At 40.6% G+C, this 17,658-nt stretch overlaps 1 protein-coding gene across 4 annotated transcripts in view; it reads left to right on the forward strand.

Moving 5' to 3' along the window:
* TMEM135 (transmembrane protein 135) overlaps positions 1-17,658 on the forward strand; it is a 383,046-nt gene that overhangs the window by 275,881 nt on the left and 89,507 nt on the right. For all 4 annotated transcript variants that reach the window (XM_073336705.2, XM_073336701.2, XM_073336686.2 and 1 more), the window contains one exon: positions 1,500-1,546. In XM_073336705.2, coding sequence (XP_073192806.1) covers positions 1,500-1,546 — 47 coding nt within the window. The remainder of the gene's footprint in view (positions 1-1,499; positions 1,547-17,658) is intronic.

The following is a 17,658-nucleotide window of genomic DNA, read 5'->3' on the forward strand; positions in this document are numbered from 1 at the left end:
AGCCTCATAGAACAGTGTAAGCTGCTTTGTGCAAAGCCTGCACTAGGGGGAATTCTTCTCTGGCTGGACGTGGGACTCAACTGGCCCTTTTACAGTGACAGCGGATGGGAGAAAATCCCTCTTCTGTACTGAAATCTTAGCCCCGTTGCAGCCAATGGGATTTTGCCATTGACTTCCATGGACAAAGAATTTTGCTTTGAATGTCTAAAAGGCAATCCTGAATATTGTGTGCTGCTTCTGACAACCTTTAAAAGGAAACGAAAGAAAAATGTTTGGAAACTTGCTAATAAATTCCTCCTTAAACCCAATTGGTCTGAATAATAGTAAAAGTAACGTTTGTAAAGCACTTTGAAAATAAAAAATGCTATATTAGCATAGTGAAAGTTTGGAAGCAGTATCCCTGCCATGTGGAAAAGACTGTAACAGTTCTAAATGCCACATCTCAAGTGTTCCCCCTAAAGTTCGCTAAATGCTAAAAATGACTGAATTTTGCTATCCTAAGGTCAACATTCCTGTCTTAGTGGACAGTCAGATGAAAATTGGATATTTTTCCTTCCTATGCTGACTATCTTAAAGAGTCGTCTAGAGTGGCGCTGATGGAGAAACTAATAGGAACAATAAGCAAAGTTATCAGGTCACTTGTGAAAGGACTACAATAATTTAATGATATGCATTCACTTTCTCCCCTCATGTTACCATTTCAGTTTTATTTACTCTTTCCTTATAGAGTCTTCTAGCCCTTTAGATCTATAGTATATTTACATTAGGGTACTTTAAAAAGGGGGAAAGTTGCCTGTAAGTATTTGTAAGATATGTCTGAATAATTACACTGTATATACTGTGCTCTGTATTATTTCCAAATGGAAAACACTAAAAATAAAATGATAAAAGTTCCAAATTCCTACTCCTAGGATGGTCTTGAAGGTGATGTTCTCAGGCCATTAAAGAAAATATTTTGCTCAACTGTCCCCCACAGATCTAAATTTATCTCTGTTCCATACAATGTTAGGTTTCAGAGTAACAGCCGTGTTACAGCATGCATCCGATGAAGTGAGCTGTAGCTCACGAAAGCTCATGCTCAAATAAATTGGTTAGTCTCTAAGGTGCCACAAGTACTCCATACAATGTTGGTATCCTTCCATTTGAGTGAACTGTAGAGCATGTCATCCGATGGCTGGTTATGTAAAACTTTACCTGAAGGAAATCAATCTCACATTGTTTCAAACTCTGCCTACTTTGGTGGTTTTTGTCATTGCACCATCCTGACCTAGCTTTTATATTTTTATTTATTCATTTATACAGGGCCTGAACTAAAGCCTACTGAAATGATGATTGTTTCTGTTGACTTCAGTAGGCTTTGGATCAGGCCCATACAACATGGAAAAAGAAGGTAAACTTCACATTCTAATGTCTGTGAGGCCTCCTCTGATCCTAAACAGATTTAGATATAGAGTTAGTCTAACCTTCTTATGTAATAATCTTCTTTCTCCTTCTTATAGGTCCTTTTGTTCTGCATCACAGCTGCTCTGTTCATGTTCTTTTTCAGGTATGTTATGTTACTAGTATTTCTATTCATATTAAAGGATTACTTGAAACAGAAAATTGCCCACTTATTTGATTCTGAGCTCAAGATACCACCACCTAGTATATTTCTAGAGCAGGCCTGCTGGATAGGTCTTACTGCCTCTTGCTGCTGGTAGTCCCAAAAACTTAATTGTGCATGAAGACAAATCATCCAAAGAGTTTAGAAGAAAAGTGAGTTTATGAGGTGTGTGTTTATGTGTAGTGTGTGTGTGTGTGTACACACACACATGCAGATAAACCGCTGTGGAGCGTATTTAAACTAATAAAAACTGTGCCAAGGCAGCCCTTGTAGGTATGAAACATCTATATTCCATCCCAGTTGTTCTGAATGGTTTACTGCTAGGAAGATAGTTGTTATTCTTTATAAGTAAATATTAGGAGCATATGAACTAATACATACAGCATGTACACTGATCATCTCAGTAACTGTAAAATCACAATAAAAGAAGTGATTGTAAAATATCTTTTGGAGTGCAGCTGTCCCTATTTTTAATTGGAGTGTAGATGGTTTTTAATTTGTTTTTACATACTTTATTATTATATATCAATTTGTATTCTTCTTTTTAAAACTATGCGGTTTCTGGTTTTGGTTAGAAACTCTGACAAAGTTTTAAAACGTTCCTTTTCTTAGTTTGTAAGAAATGTATATTTAAAATGTGTAACTCTTCAGTACTTGAATTTTAAATATCAGTTTCCTAACGTCATTCCATCCCTATATTTGGTAGTCATTCCTTAAAATAACATATACCTACAACCTTTGTGTTAGAATTTTCTGGTAGCAGTCCTGGAGTTTCACAACTGTGTTTTGTTTTGTTTTTCATAATTACATAGCCATTGAATCACTTACAAGTATTGGCTGAGAATATACTGTGGAGGGGGGAAACATTATTGTAAAAGCTTCTAAAAAGCATTCCTTTCCTCATCTACTACCCATTAAGATTCTGAAATTGGCAGACTCCTCTTTGTTTTCTATGTGCTGCTCTCCTTAGCTGTGTTATGGCAGCATATGATTAGCCTGGGGGATTTCACTTGTAATGTTGATACTAGACACCTGTCTAGAGGAATTCTTATAAGAAAATCTAAAATGCTGGGTAATTTTGTGAAAGTTATGAATGCTGGTTATTTTAAAAGTTGCTAATTATTTGTTTGTTTCTGTGGTGGTGAATGAGTGATTTAAAGAGGAAATTAAAAGCTAAAATGAAAACTGAGTACAGCACAGGAATATGTGCTGAGTTCCTCCATTAACCAGCCTATGTAGGGCATTTAGCACAGCAATATATTGTATGTTGCCATTTAAAAATTCCCTTTGTTCTCTGTGAAATACTCTAATAAATTCTTGCTTAATCAAAGACATCACTGAATGTGTCATTCTGTAATACCACTGCTTGAGAGTCCCTTTGATGGATACCAAAACCACCTTCTCTCTTCTAGTAGCCCAGTCGCTTTAGGACAGAATCAAAGCATGCTAATGAGGCAGCATCAGGAAATTTTAATGTCTCTATCCATGCTATAATAACATATGATTTGCCATACTGTGATCCAACTGGTACAATAACCTATTTTAGTCCGTGGCCAGAAGATTCTTTTGAGAAAGTCCTTGCTGTCCTTTGTGCAGTGTGGCATGAAAGATAAACCCAGAAGGAAGGCCAAGCTACAGGTCTACTATGACCTCACTGCACCGCACATAGTGAGGGATGTAGATTTTAAAGATTTGTGTAGTCACAGGTCCTTCAGAGGACAATCCTGTGGGGCGTGGTTCACAGCCTTTCTCCCTTTCTGCAGAACAGATTTCCTGCCTCCTCAAAAACGACTGAAATGGAAGGGCAACCCTGAGGAGCTAGATGAGGAGTTAGGACAATGCAGGACAAGGGGAGTCAGGACAAGGGGCCAGTCAGAGTACCTTCAAAGAAAAGAGAAAGGTGATGCCCAAATGTTGGCCATGATTCCAGCTGTGATCTAAGTACAACTGCACCATATTTCCATCCTCTACAAAAAAGACCACAGATGGAGGATGTTGGTCTCAGTTCTATTTCTGAGGATAAGAGTGAATGTAGTAATGGGCCCTCAAGCCCATCCCTTTTTTTCTTCTCTTGAACCAGGGTCTCTCCAGTCTATTTCTCAATTAACCTGGCCCAAATGGGAAACCCGATGCAGCACTCGACTTCAGAGTACCCTCTGGATCTGCAAGCCTGGAGTCTGGTTTGCAACAAGGGAGAAAATTGTTAGCCTAGTGACTGCAGCAGAATCCCTCTGCTCCCAGATGGTGAAGACATAGGACCTTCACTCAGGACCTTGTGTGATAAATCTCTCAACCCCCAAGCTCCTTTTCCCAGGAGCCTCTGGAGGGAGCTTTGTGTAGGGAGCTACAAGGGCTGTCACAGGAAGAAAAGAAGACAAATCACATGGGGAATAGTCATTAAACTATAAATAGTCATGACACCAGATCTGTCATCTGGTGCAGAGTTGGTCAGTAAACCCCAGGGACTTCTACTGCATGCTATTCCTGGTCACAAATAAATCTCCTGTTCCTGGTGACAAACAAATTCATCAGGAGCTCAACTTGGAAGACCTCCAACAGATTCCCAGAAAATATGTAGTTCAAGATAGGGACACCCAAATCTACTCAGACATTCATCACATAGAGGATTTTCCCATTGTCTGTAGGGGAACATCTTCTATATCCCCATTTATTGATCCCACAGGAAAAAACTGTGCTTTATCTTGGGACAACAGCATTTCCAATGAAGGTTTTTGGCCTTTGGTTTGTCCATCAGTTCTAGAATATCCCATGTGGTTAAGGTGGCCTTTTCCAGGATCTACAAGACAACAACAACAATTTATGTTGATAATACCAGAACTGTCTTCCTGTGGCAAAAACAGCCTCATGAGGAAGATGGAAATCAAATGCCTTATAAGAAAGGATCTTCCAAGCAGCTACATGGTTCAGTTCACACATGCTCTTTGTTCTCCAAGTTGAGCTTGGCTGATGCTGCCTTTGCGACAAAAGTGCTCCAATCTGTAGTCCCCCACTAGTAAAAGAGAAAAAAAATCAATATCTGTATATAATCTTAATAAGGTTATCTCTCTCCCTTGAGGCACACCGCTAATCTCATTGTAGCAAATATGTGGTCACTATTACATGAGAATAGGACATTTTTTCCATGTCTCCCTGAATATTTCCTTTCTCAGCATAATGAATTTCAAAGATCCAGCCCGCCCTAAGGTGATTGTTCTGTTATAAACAAAGATTTGATATGACCTTTGGTTCAGCTGATAAATGTATATGTTTCTGTTAAGCTCTGCAGTATATGGAATATCTGTCTTGAGTTATTTGTGAAGTAAATTCAATATAGACCATTTTATCAGGAGTTACCATTTGCTGTGGAAGTTTAACTCAAACTGGCAGGACCAAACCTCTTCCTGCCAATGTCTGGCATGTCTGAGTCTTCCTCCACAGCAGCAAATAGGCTGAGGATCCTACATAATGGATCTGTGGACGTTATTACTCAGAGAAAGAAAATTTTCAAGTATATCCACACAAACTTTCCTATTATTCATTGTGTAAAAAGGTATTTCCTTTTCTCAGTTTTTGAAGTTTTGTCTTTTACGTTTTATGGAAAACCCCTTATTCTTGTATTAAATCAGGTGCTGTCTTATATATCATCTCTTAATCAGTCATTTTATATACCTCTTTCGTGTCCCTTCTTATTTGTCTCCTCTGTAAACTACGCCATCCTGATCTTTTTAGTCTCTCCTCAGATGGAAGTCTTTTCATGCATCCAGTTCATTTCCTCTGCTAATCTCCAGACCACTTCTATTTCTGTTTTTTTCACTTTCAAGACAAGGGTGATCAGAACTGAACATAAAGAAAAGGAGTACTTGTGGCACCTTAGAGACTAACAAATTTATTTGAGCATAAGCTTTCATGAGCTACAGCTCACTTCATCGGATGCATGCAGTGGAAAATACAGTGGGGAGATTTATATACACAGAGAACATGAAACAATGAGTGTTACCATACACACTGTAAGGACAGTGATCAGGTAAGGTGAGCTATTACCAGCAGGAGAGCGGGGGTGGGGGGACCTTTTGTAGTGATAATCAAGGTGGGCCATTTCCAGCAGTAGTTAAGAACGTGTGAGGTGCTCAAGGTGACAGCATAGCACCTGTCTATAAAATGACATTACAGTATTTCTAATGTTATTTTCTAAACTAGTCTTTATGTAGCCAAACATTTTCTTTTGTTCTTTTGATGACCATTGCACACTGAGTAGATGTTTTCACAGAACTGTCCATAAAGATCCCCTGGCTTTTTTCCCCTAGCTGGTTACAGCTAATTTAGAACACAGCAATGTGTGTCAGTAGTTCACATTATTCCTTCCTTTCTTACATGTGGCTAAACATGAAAACTTCAGTGCCCAGGAGATCAGTCCAATACCTTTTATGAGCTCTGAATTTAAGAAACAACTTACATTTCAAACCATCTTTGTTACAAATGAGCAAGTTTGCAAGGCGTTAGCTATTCAAACAGCCAAATTAAACTAGATGCAATTCGGAGTAATAGTTATCTTCTTCTAAATCTACATGTGGGATCTGTGCAGAGAAATATGGCTGTAAGTCTATCTGCTCTTACTTGGCTAACTGTTTTCTGACTTGGCTCCATTTTTAGTGATCACCTCTTTTTTATGACTGAAATGTTTTAAGTTGGCTGTTTTCAGAGAGATCCCATTTTTAAAAATATGGCTGATCATTTTTTTTTGTAACTTGGCTTGTTTGCTACACGTAAAGTATTTTGCTCACGGAATTTGTCAGCAATCATTATTAATCATTCTGTTCGCAGGGAAAGTTTAGAAAATGGTTTGTTTTAAAGCAGGTATAAACAGGAAATCACTTGAGAGTGATTCACTTTGGCCTGCTAGACATAAAACTCATTTTCTCTTTTTCAGAGTTTGGGGCAACAAATTCATTACTGGTCATTGCCTTTTCACTGTTGTAATCCTGAACATTATTAACATGGTCTATTTAAAAGTAAATGTGAAGACAAAGGTTTTCCGAAGGCTGTATGAATTGGTAGGTCTCATTACCATGTGTGAATGTCATGACCAACACATTTTTAATTTTATGGGCAGAAGAAAAGTTCTCCTGTTCTAACGTAAATGAGAATATATATATAATGTTCCTGAGACTTTAGCAGAAGCTGGTTTGGCTCATTCTACTAATAGTCTTGGCACTGTATAATATAACTTAAGATATGCACTTCCGCAAAAGAATGCATTATGATATTTTTACACGCAACTGGGTGTCTGTTGGGAATAGCTGTAGTTCCACACAAATTTCCTACAAACCATTTGGCAAAGTCTGACATACAAAGGCAATTTAAGTACCCAATGCAAGTAGTTTGAATGCACAGGTTTAATTAAAATTCTTGGTTATTGACTAAACTATAAGCCCAACTTTCGGAGCATTGTACTGTAATTGCTGGAAAGGGTACTCTCTCCCTCCCTTAACTTGATTTTCTGTCTGCTGTGGTACTGTTCACAGAATGAGACTTTGCACTGATGCAGAGGAATTGGGAATCTACATGAGCTAATGAAGCCTTCAGCTCGATGATTCATTTGCTAGCATCAATTACTCACCACTGGGTCTTCCTTCCTTCCTTAAGACTTGAAGGGGGAAAGGAAGTGAGATGGAGGAAAAGAATTGGGAGGTAGTTTTGACAATCCCCGCAAAAGCTCTTTCCGAAGGCAACTTAAGTGCAGAAGCTACTCTCAGAGGAGTCACTACCTGCACGGTTTCAACGACTGTAGGCACCAACCATTGAGATGTATGGGTTGAATGGAAAATGCCACCAAACTAAGAAGGAAGGTTACCTCTGATGGGGTCATAATAAACAGTCCTCTTTCCTCTCAAGTTTGGAGTATTTAGGGAACATTTTCTGTTTCGCCTTTGTTTAGTAATTTTCAAGTTACTACCTGCCACCAAGGTTTTTGGCCTATGTTCCCACAGTCTCTTTGTGAGGGTGTGAGGTAGGGTGGCCAGGTGCCTGGTTTTCAACCGGAAAGTCCAGTCGAAAAGGTGACTCAACAGTGTCCTTTCAGATCTACTTGACCCATTGTCCAGTTACTGTGGGTGAAGAAGGCGGGGTGATGTCAGGTCATCACCCACATCAGCCCCTACGGAGCCTGGGCTGCCTCCTACCTGCATCGGGCAGCTGCAGCTCCCAGCCCCAGCTCCGCAGACGAGTCCCTCCTGACCCGGGTGGGGGAGTGGAAGGGGAAAAGGAGTGAGCGACATGGAGGAAGGAGGAAAAGAAGTGGAAGGGGGTGGAGACTTGGGGACAAGAGATAGGACTGGGGCAGGGATTTGGGGTCAATAGGCAGGGCAGGGGTGGAGCCTCGGGGGGAAGAGGCGGGGCAGGGGAGGTTCTGACACTGCTGCTGGAGTGTTCAGTTTTTGCCAAATATTATCAAGTTGGCAACCCTAGTGTGCGTGAAGGAAGCTTCCTGTGAATGGAGGGGCACAGGGATAGGAGGGGAAGCAAGGGGAGCTACTGAAACTTTGGGGGGGTTGCAGGGGCAGCCGGCCTCAGCCTGGGAAGGGGCATCCTGCTAGTTCCTACTGCCTCTCCTACGTCAGTTCCTAGAGGACTGGTGCACAGTGCCTTCCTGGTGGCTGGTGCCCTGTGCACTGACACCTTCTTGTCCCTTGCCCATGTGCTGGTGCACTGTCCCATCCCCCACCCCACCCCGGTGGGTGGTGCACAGGCTCTTGCCCCTCCACCGGGCTGAGCGTCTCCTCCAGGACCTGTGGTGGCTGACAGGAAGGACCGATGTGGACCAGGGAGTCCTACCTGATCTCATGCACTGTGGAAGCTACTCCAGCCCCTGTTCCAGATCCCGTTCTTGTCCATCCTCTCTCCCCACCACCCTAGCTCCCCATGTGTGGAACATAGTTGGGTCTGGCTTTCACTTTTGCCAGATATTGGGGTGGGAGTGCTAGCCCCTCTCCCTGTCTTCCCAATTACAGTGTCCCGAGGTGTGCCACTGTTAAAGGACATATACATATAAAAGCTTCCCCTCCAAATAATCCGCCAGCCCCTAATCTTTGCATCTCTGTCTGTGATGTGGCTATCCCCAGCTTCACTCCTGACAGCTCACCGTACTCATATCTCCAGCCTCCATCTCTGAGAATGCATACCTTCCTCCATCAACTCTTCTTTCAGCTCTTCTCAGCTGACTTCTAGGTTGGTTAGATGCATCAACAGGTTTTTCAAGCAGCCTCCTGCAAAGTCTGCTGAGCTGTCCAAACATCATTTTATCTGATGCAGCAGCCATAAGAAAAGAGAGGAAGTCTGACAGAGAGGGTGCTGTAGCTTGGACTGTGGGAGTGGAGTTACAGTCTTTAACTGGGAAAGCGGGGAAAAAAAGGAAGATTTCAATTGATTGTGGTAGATAATGAAGAGGACACGTCATGGATACAAAGGGGTCTGGGACGCTTGGTAAATTTGATGCAAGCAAATGATATGTATTTTAATATGGCCAAATACAAAATTGTACATCTAGGAACAAAGAATATAAGCCATAGGATGGGGTCTCTATCTTGGGAAGCAGTGACTTTGAACAACACTTTGGGGGTCATGACGGATAATCAGCTGAACATGAGCTCCCAGTGTGATGCTGTGGCCAAAAGAGCTAATCTTTGGATGTATAAATGGGGGGATCTTGAGTAGAAGTAGGGAGTTATTACACCTCTGCATTTGGCACACTGAACACTTCTGGAATCCTATGTCCAGTTCTGGTGTCCACAGTTTAAGGAGGATGTTGATAAGTTAGAAAAGATTTAGAGAAGAATCACAAGAATGACTAAAGGATTGAAATCCATGCCTCATATTTTGACTCCAGGAGCTCAATCTATTTAATTTAAAAAAGAGACGGTTAATGGGTGACTTGATTACAGTCTGTAAGTGCCTACATTGGGAACAGAAATTCAATAATGGGCTCTTCAGTCTAGCAGATAAAAGTCTTAACAAAATCTAATGACTGAATGTTGAAGTGAGATAAATTCAGTCTGGGAATTAGGTGCAAAATTTTAATAATAAGGGTGACTAATTATTGGAACAATTTACCAGGGGTCATGGTAGATTCTCCATCACTAACAATTTTAAAATCAAGATTGGATTTTTTTCTAAAGGATTTACTCTAGTTCAAACAGGAATTAATTCAGGGAAGTTCTATGGCCTTGCCATGCAGTGAGGTCAGACTAGATGGTCCCATCTGACTTTATAATCTGTGAATTTGGGGAAAGTTGAAGGGGGACAAGAGGGTAACAGCAGGAAGAAGAGCAAGAATGAAAGAGGAAGAGAGTAGGAATGGGAGGGAAAGAAGAAGGAAGGAAACTGAGACAAGGGAAGACAGAAGAAGACTGAAACGGAGTATAGAATAGAAAAAAAAATATGGAGGGGAAAAATCAGCTTTAACATGGTATGGCAGGGTTGAATAAAAGGTTTTAGATTTACAAAGAGAAGAGGCATATTTTACTGACAATCCCAGTTCTTCCTTTTAAAATTTCTTCTTATCATGCAGTCTTTTGATGATACCTCCTTCTGTCTCAGTTGTCTGCCACATTTTTTCTCTCATTTCTTTAAAGGTGACCATGAGATCAGGGCCTTCAGTGCATACCTCTCACACTTTCTGGATTATCCTAATACACCCAAACTTCTGTAACATGGTCAAGCAGTATTTCAGTTTAATACATGCATAAAATGAATCACATTGAACCAATTTTCATGTTTTTAAATCTCAAAACTTTGTGGGGGAACATCCCTCAAAGGACTTTGCCCATCCACTTTGAGATGTCGACAAGCTCTACTTGGACTTATTATTCACTCCTCTCAGTAAAAAGTTCCTGCCCATGCACCTGACTTTTGGCTGCTTAACTTGTTTTGAAATACACTATTTTTGGCATCTTATAAGTTTCAGATGCAGCAATGCACAAATGACTGTTAAAGACCATTCTGCCAGAAGCTGGTACTGGATCACAGGGAATGGATCATTCACTAATTTCCCTCTTCCTTTCACTCACCCTGAAGCATCTGGCACTGGCCACTGTTGGAAGACAGGCTACTGGACTAGATGAACCACTGGTCTGACCCAGTAAGGCCATTCTTATGATGTTATTATGCCCATTTCTTCCTGCATTTCTCTTCTCTGCTCTCCTTGGTTCCAAAACATTTCCTGTATGTCTGGGACAGGGAAGATATTGAAGGAGAGATTTAGATGGAATTTTTACTCCACATTTCCTTAACTCAGTCCTGAAAATACAAGGGGGAAGTGGGAGGGATAGATTTCCAGAATAACTGGATAGATTAAAACTGGGCTCTTTTATTATCAGAGCCTTTATGCTCTTTGTTGAGAGAGGGCGAGAAAGGAAGGGAGGGAGGGGCCATTAAGATGGAGGATTGCCAATACAAATGTCGAGTATACAAATTAAATACCTTGGCTTTTTTGTAGCATTTTTGTTTTCCGTATTTAGCTGCGGTTTTGTGTGCGCTGAGAATACTAAAACTGTTTAGAGCATGGTAATGTATGTACTGTATACTTTTGTAAAAATCTACATAATGAAAAACCTTCAATCTATTCACAATAAACAAACACCTTAATATAAATCCTATCCACATACCTTTAGAAAATCCAGCAATTTGTTTGAAGATATATTGTCAAAGGCCTGGTTGCTATAGTAATTAATCCTGAGACTACATAGTACTGATTCACAATAGACATGTCTTAATTCATCTGCTCTAAACACTGGAAAGGAAAGCATAAAGCTGCATTTGCAAGCTGAAACTAGTTATTAAGGGAAGTAGGATGATTTGATTAATGGATTTGAACATAAAATTCAGAATAAAGTCATTGTCTTCTGTGGGGAGGAATTTAAGAAGCATATTATTTTACTAAACATTTATCTGAAACAGATACTGTATGAGTAAACAGTATTTTCTGTTTAAGAACATTTCTGTGATTTCCTATCACAAAACATAAAATTCTTGCAAGCAGAAATATTGAGTTACACATCTTGTTTCTGATGTGATTCTTCATTTTAATATAATGTACTGGAGTTTGTACAAGGGAGCCCATTAACAATCGTCTCAAGAGATTCAAAGATAGTCATAAATACTTCAGGCTGATTTGTTTCAATGAAAGCCTCTTGATTTTTTCAATACATTCCCATGTCTTAAAGAGAGGTTTCCTCCACTGTCTGTCTCTCTCACTCTGTATATAAGTATGTATATGAAACATATTTGTCTATTATATTTATGATTGTAATATAATATAAAATAAGATACTGACACCTGAGAAGTGCAGCTACCCTCTCCTATCATTCAGTTAAGATGAATTACTGAATCTTGTATAAATTCACTGAAAACCAATCAGAGAGCTCCCTTTTCATGCAGAGTTCTCATTCCGTTTCATTATTGTAATTGCAGTACTCTCAAATTAGGGCTATTTACTTTTCTTTACCACTGAAACATATATCCTATATTTTTGAAATGGTATTTCAGAGTGCCCCTAATTGTTTTATAAGTGTTGGGTGTCTCCACATCTTCAGTCCCTTTTATTTGATCAATTAAGCTCCCTTTTGTATTTAGACAACTGCATGTGAAGAGCTGTTTGGTGCCTTTTAATTGTATTCTGCTAGTATTATTATAAGAACAGGCTAGGACTATAAGGAGTTGCACCTATTTAGATTTTTATATTGCTTATGCCTCACCTTTCTTACTAAGGTGAAAACTCCTTTTTTAGTACTTGGTTTTGGCTAATTAGCAGAACATTAGATTGTAAATTACAAAAAGAAGCTAATCCTGCTATAGAATAATAGGAATAAAGTTATCAGGTGTTGAAACTAGTTTAACTACATTATCATTTAGTCTTAACCATCTAAGTTAAGAGCCAGGTTAAAAGTTGTTTGTTTCTGAGACAGAACTGAATGCCTAGCAGTATTTAATGTTTTATGTGATTTTTAACTACTTTGTTGGATGCTGGTGATGACTGCTTTATTCCGGTTAATATTCAATTACAGAGATGACAACTGTCACCAATGTATTCCACCACTCTGGTTCTGAACAAAGGGTCATGTAAAAAGATGCCGTATTCTCTCAACACAACAGCAAGAGTCAGCATATCTATAATTGCATCAATTAGCTGTTTTTTAGGCTGTCTTCAGTTTCACTTTTTATTATCAGAAATCAGGATCATAATTGGACTAGAGGTTTTAATATGTGTTCATCACAAACGATTGTGTCGCTTATTCTATTTTTTCCCTCAAATCATAGCTTGAATTCTGCATCACTTGTCACTGAAGTCCCATCATCTTATCAGCAATAGGCAATTTTTCTTTAGTAATTTCACTTTTAATTGGAAAATCTTAAATATTCTGCTGAAGTCTGATTTCTGGAAATTTTAGGTGCTGCAGGTCTGACTAGCAATTGAAAAAAAACCAATGACTACTGCATTTTAGATTTCAAACAGAGCTGATCCAGTTGAAATGAATGAATTTTAATGTCTTTGTATGCTTGACTTGACACAATTGTAGAATGTTGTTCCTTATGGAAATCTGCAGTGCTCATTTTGCGGGTAATGAGAGTTGCTGTGTAGAATGCTAAAGAAGATTTTGAGGAACTGAAATGTAAGAATCAAAAACTAGAGAGTGTGGAAAATGTATTCTGTTTGCCAAGCTGATTAATGCTATCATGTTTAACATGGAATTGTTGGGGGAGCAAAACCAAAAAAACCCACCAATCCTATTTGCAAATAAAATGCTGTATAATGTTTTTTTAATCATTATACTGTAGGTACCTTGCAGACTTGCCCAAGATTGCACAGCCATCAGTTCAGAATAGAAGTAGAACCTTGAATTCCTAACTCCCAGTTGTCATAGGGCTTGGGGTGCAATCCAGACCAGTAAGGGGTTGTGTCACAACTTGCCCTGCAAGCGAGGATGCCTTACAGTGCTTTGCTGCTGTAGCACCTAGCCTGGGATGCTCACAGCCAGCCTATAAGCACGCAGGCCACACCCTGAGCATGTGTGCTAGACTACCCTGATTCAGTAACTCTGACCCCAGCAGCCTGTCTACATCCCACAGACCCACTCTGGCTTTGACTAGGCTTGGTTACAATCAGCAAGGTGACCCCAACACACACCCTGTCTCAAATCATCCCCAAATCGTGTGCCCTGCAATGTCCAGCCTTGTCCTGGACAGCTCCAAGAAACAATAATGTTAATTCACAGCCTATTAACTGGGGTAAATACAACCTTTCCTTCAAACACCGCATTGAGTTGGTTTATAGTAAAAAATAAAACAAATTTATTAACAATAAGAAATAGATTAAGTGATGCCAAGTAAAAGGAATAAAGTTAGATAGGGTTACAACCAAATAAAAGTGAAAATACATCTATAAGTCTAAAACTTAACCTTGCAAGGTACAGGCTTTGTTCAAGATGGTTTCTCTCACCAGTTATTCTCTCCAGGACCTTCCATAGAAGTACAAGATTCTGCCTTCCTTTGTCTTCCAAGGTGAAAGATCTTGGCCTGAACAGGTGTCTCACCCACATTCCGTTCCCAGAAACTTCAGCCCCCTGACCCCCCCCGGTTGGAGGACCCATCTTTCTCAGCTTGCAAGAGCTCTTTTCCCTGGTGTCTGTTTAGTGATGGATGTCATATATGGCTTCTGTCCTTGCTTATGTCTTCCAATGTTCAATGACCTTGCTTCAAGAGGCAGGATGATCTCAGGATGATCTTCCCATCCTCCTGCTGATTCCTGTATAAATGGGGTTTCTGTTGTTTTTGGTCACAACATGCTTAATTTCATTGGAGACCGGTAGATAGCTGCCTTCTCTCCTCTTTGGAAGGGAACCTGTTTCACCACAGACTTCAAAATATGATATCATTAAGCATTCTTATTTCCTCATGTAGTGGTAATAAATACATTTCACAATGATATTAATCACCAGTGTGTCATGAGCTTTCAGAAAAGAGCTCACTCTACACACTTTTATAATACAATAATATTGCATACAATCAGGTGATTCAATTGTCTGGCGCACACACTCTCAGGATGTGACCTGCATGCTTGTAGGCTGGCTGTGAGCATCCCAGGCTGGGTGCTACAGCAGAAAGGCACTGAAAAGCACCTAGGGTTGCAGGGCAAGTGGTGACATAACTCCTTACTGGTCTGGATTGCACCCTACACCCCCTGACTCCAATCCTATATGCTAACCACTAGACCACATTGCTTCTACACAGTTATCATTAGGTATTGAAGTTGGGTAAACATTGTCCACAGTTTACCTCATTTACCCAATGTCATAGTGTTTCATTGGCAGAGCTGGGAATAGAATCCAGGTCTCTAGACTCCCAGGCATGGGCCTGACCTACTGAATCACAGAGCATGCTTAAAATTTGAATAATAAGATTCATTTCTCATTCACTTTTTATTGACCTGTAATTGTTATTAACTTTCCAAATGAACAGTAGTTGTGTGTTCCATTTTCACTTTCAATCCAGCACAAAGAAGCAAATTCTACTGCCAGTAACCTCACAGCCCCTATCCAACCCTTCTTGCTCCCTATCCCCTGATTGCCCTGACCCCTATCCACACCCCCGCCCCCTGACAGGTCCCCCGGGACTCCCATGCCTATCCAAGCCCCCCTGTTCCCCATCCCCTGACCGCCTCCCCCCCCGCCCAGAACCTCCACCTCATCCAACCTCCCCCTGCTCTCTGTCCCCTGACTGCCCCCCGGGACCCCCTGCCTCTTATCCAACCCCCCGCTCCCTGCCCTTTTACTATGCCGCTTAGAGCACCAGGTCTGGCAGCCGTGCCACCCACCCACGCTGCCGTGCAGTCTAGAGCACCAGGGCAGGCCGGCGGCTGTCACAGCTGCACTGCCCGGCAGGAGCTCACAGCCCCGCCGCCCAGAGTGGTGGCGGCACGGCGAGCTGAGGCTGCGGGGGAGCAGGGACAGCAGGGGAGGGGCCGTGCGCTAGCCTCCCTGGCCGAGAGCTCGAGGGCCGGGCAGAAGGGATGTGGCCCGTGGGCTACAGTTTTCCCATCTCTGCTCTAGAGTATTGGCTGAGTGTGTAGCAAGGTATTAAACTCCTTGTAGAACCCAGATTCCCATTCTGAAAGAATAATAGAAAATAGTCTACTGGCAGTTAACCCCCGCTTGACTCACCTACTTTCATTTATCCTGTTGCTTTCCAAACCAGACAATGTTCAGTGAAGAAGTTAGGCACTATCTATGTCAGAAAAGTCTTCAGAACAGGCAGTAATAAAAAAAAATATAAAATCTTATGAGGAAGAATGAATAGTAACTCACTCTATTCTAGAAGAACAAGTATGTATCTTTTATCGGGGGGTAGCCGTGTTAGTCTGTATACAGAAAAACAAAAAGGAGTCCGGTGGCACCTTAAAGACTAACAGATTTATATGGGCAGATATGCTGCCTTACCAAAGAAGATAGAGACATAAGAAGGGGAGCCAGGATAGTATCCAGAGTAGAAAAATAAGGATCAAACAAGAGTAGGGCCTGCAAGAATGAGGAAGAAAATACAATTAAAGGGCTAGAACTGGGAGAAAACTGCAAAAGGGGATGTATCATTTACTGTGATGTCTGTTTTGTGATCTTGCTTTTAATAAAGCACTTTCTTGAAAGAGCTTATTTGAAAGCAATTTTGGACAATCCAGGTATCTAATTTATGTGTATCAGGTCATCTTTAGCTCTTTTTTCCCCCCAAACAAGTTAGAGGCACAATTTTCTCTTGCAGCGCTGTGGTTGTTTGAACCTAGCCAATTATACTTATCCGATTGTACTGCATAAGCCTTAATTATACTTTCAAACAATATACCCAGAATTGAAGTGTCTCTCGCTCCTTTTAAAAAGAAAGACACCACATTAGTGACACCCAAGCCTTTGAACAGCCTTTGTTGTTTTTAAAGGAGATTTTGCATATCCTCATCAGTACTTCTCACTTTCTTTCTTTCACACTGGAAAAGAGATTTTCTGGGCACTGAGATGGAAGGTTGAGTCCCTTCTTGCTAGTGTTGTATTCTCACCTTCAAGCTGCTCTTTCGAATCTTCCGCATTCCGCTAAGGGTGCATGGACCTTTACATTAGACCCAGATGGACAGCCTACTTTCTATGGTCCGAAGTCTTTGTCCCACTTGTAAATCTGTTTTGTGATTTCCACTGATTAAATTAGTTGTTCCGCTTCTGATCCCACAATATGTAAAAAGACTGCCACAGTAAGCTTTCCTGATCCTCTGTGAGAGAAGGGGTTCCAGTGTAAAGTAAACGTCTAATTTCACTCACTCCTAACTCAAAACAGTGTCTTTGTGATGGAAGCTTTTCATATTCCGCCCAAAGATCCATTTTGTGTGTGTTTGAGCCAAATTGGTACGTCCATTTTTGACTTACAAGTGCACCAAAAGTCAGTAAAATATTCTGACAGTGGAAGAGAAGTCTTTCCCCCTCTTCATTCTTCCATAACTCGATATTGAGAAATGTTTCTTATGACTTTCAATAGCAACAGCAAAACCAATTTTAGGCTTAGCATGGATTTATTTTTTGAGGAAGTTATGAGCAGTTTTCAAATGTAGGTTTAGTCCTAGTGTGCACTGTGTTTATCATTAAGGCAAACAGAAAAATCTTGGCACAGATACAGTATGTAATTCCGTTGCCGCATTTATTTACCAGTATGTAAATCTATATCACACGACAGGTCTTGGTAGCTCGTTGCATTTGCCACACCACCAAATTAACACTTTTGAAGAAAATGCTAACCATTAACTATAAACTCAAGGTTAGATTCACTCTTTTTCCTCCTTGTTCAGTCATTTTCGGACATATGGTAAATAGACACTTGGAATTTATTGAAACCTGCCCTCTTATAACAATAAATTCTGTTCTCTCTTTAGTGGGTTGCTTTTCAGATAGTTAGATCCAATTGCAGGGAGTACACAAGGGAGGAAGTACACTGCCTACGTACAAGCAATGCAAAAATTGCAGGAGTACAACAGA

This window comes from Lepidochelys kempii, chromosome 1 (assembly GCF_965140285.1).
Source record: "Lepidochelys kempii isolate rLepKem1 chromosome 1, rLepKem1.hap1, whole genome shotgun sequence".
In the NCBI taxonomy this organism is placed as follows: domain Eukaryota; kingdom Metazoa; phylum Chordata; order Testudines; family Cheloniidae; genus Lepidochelys; species Lepidochelys kempii.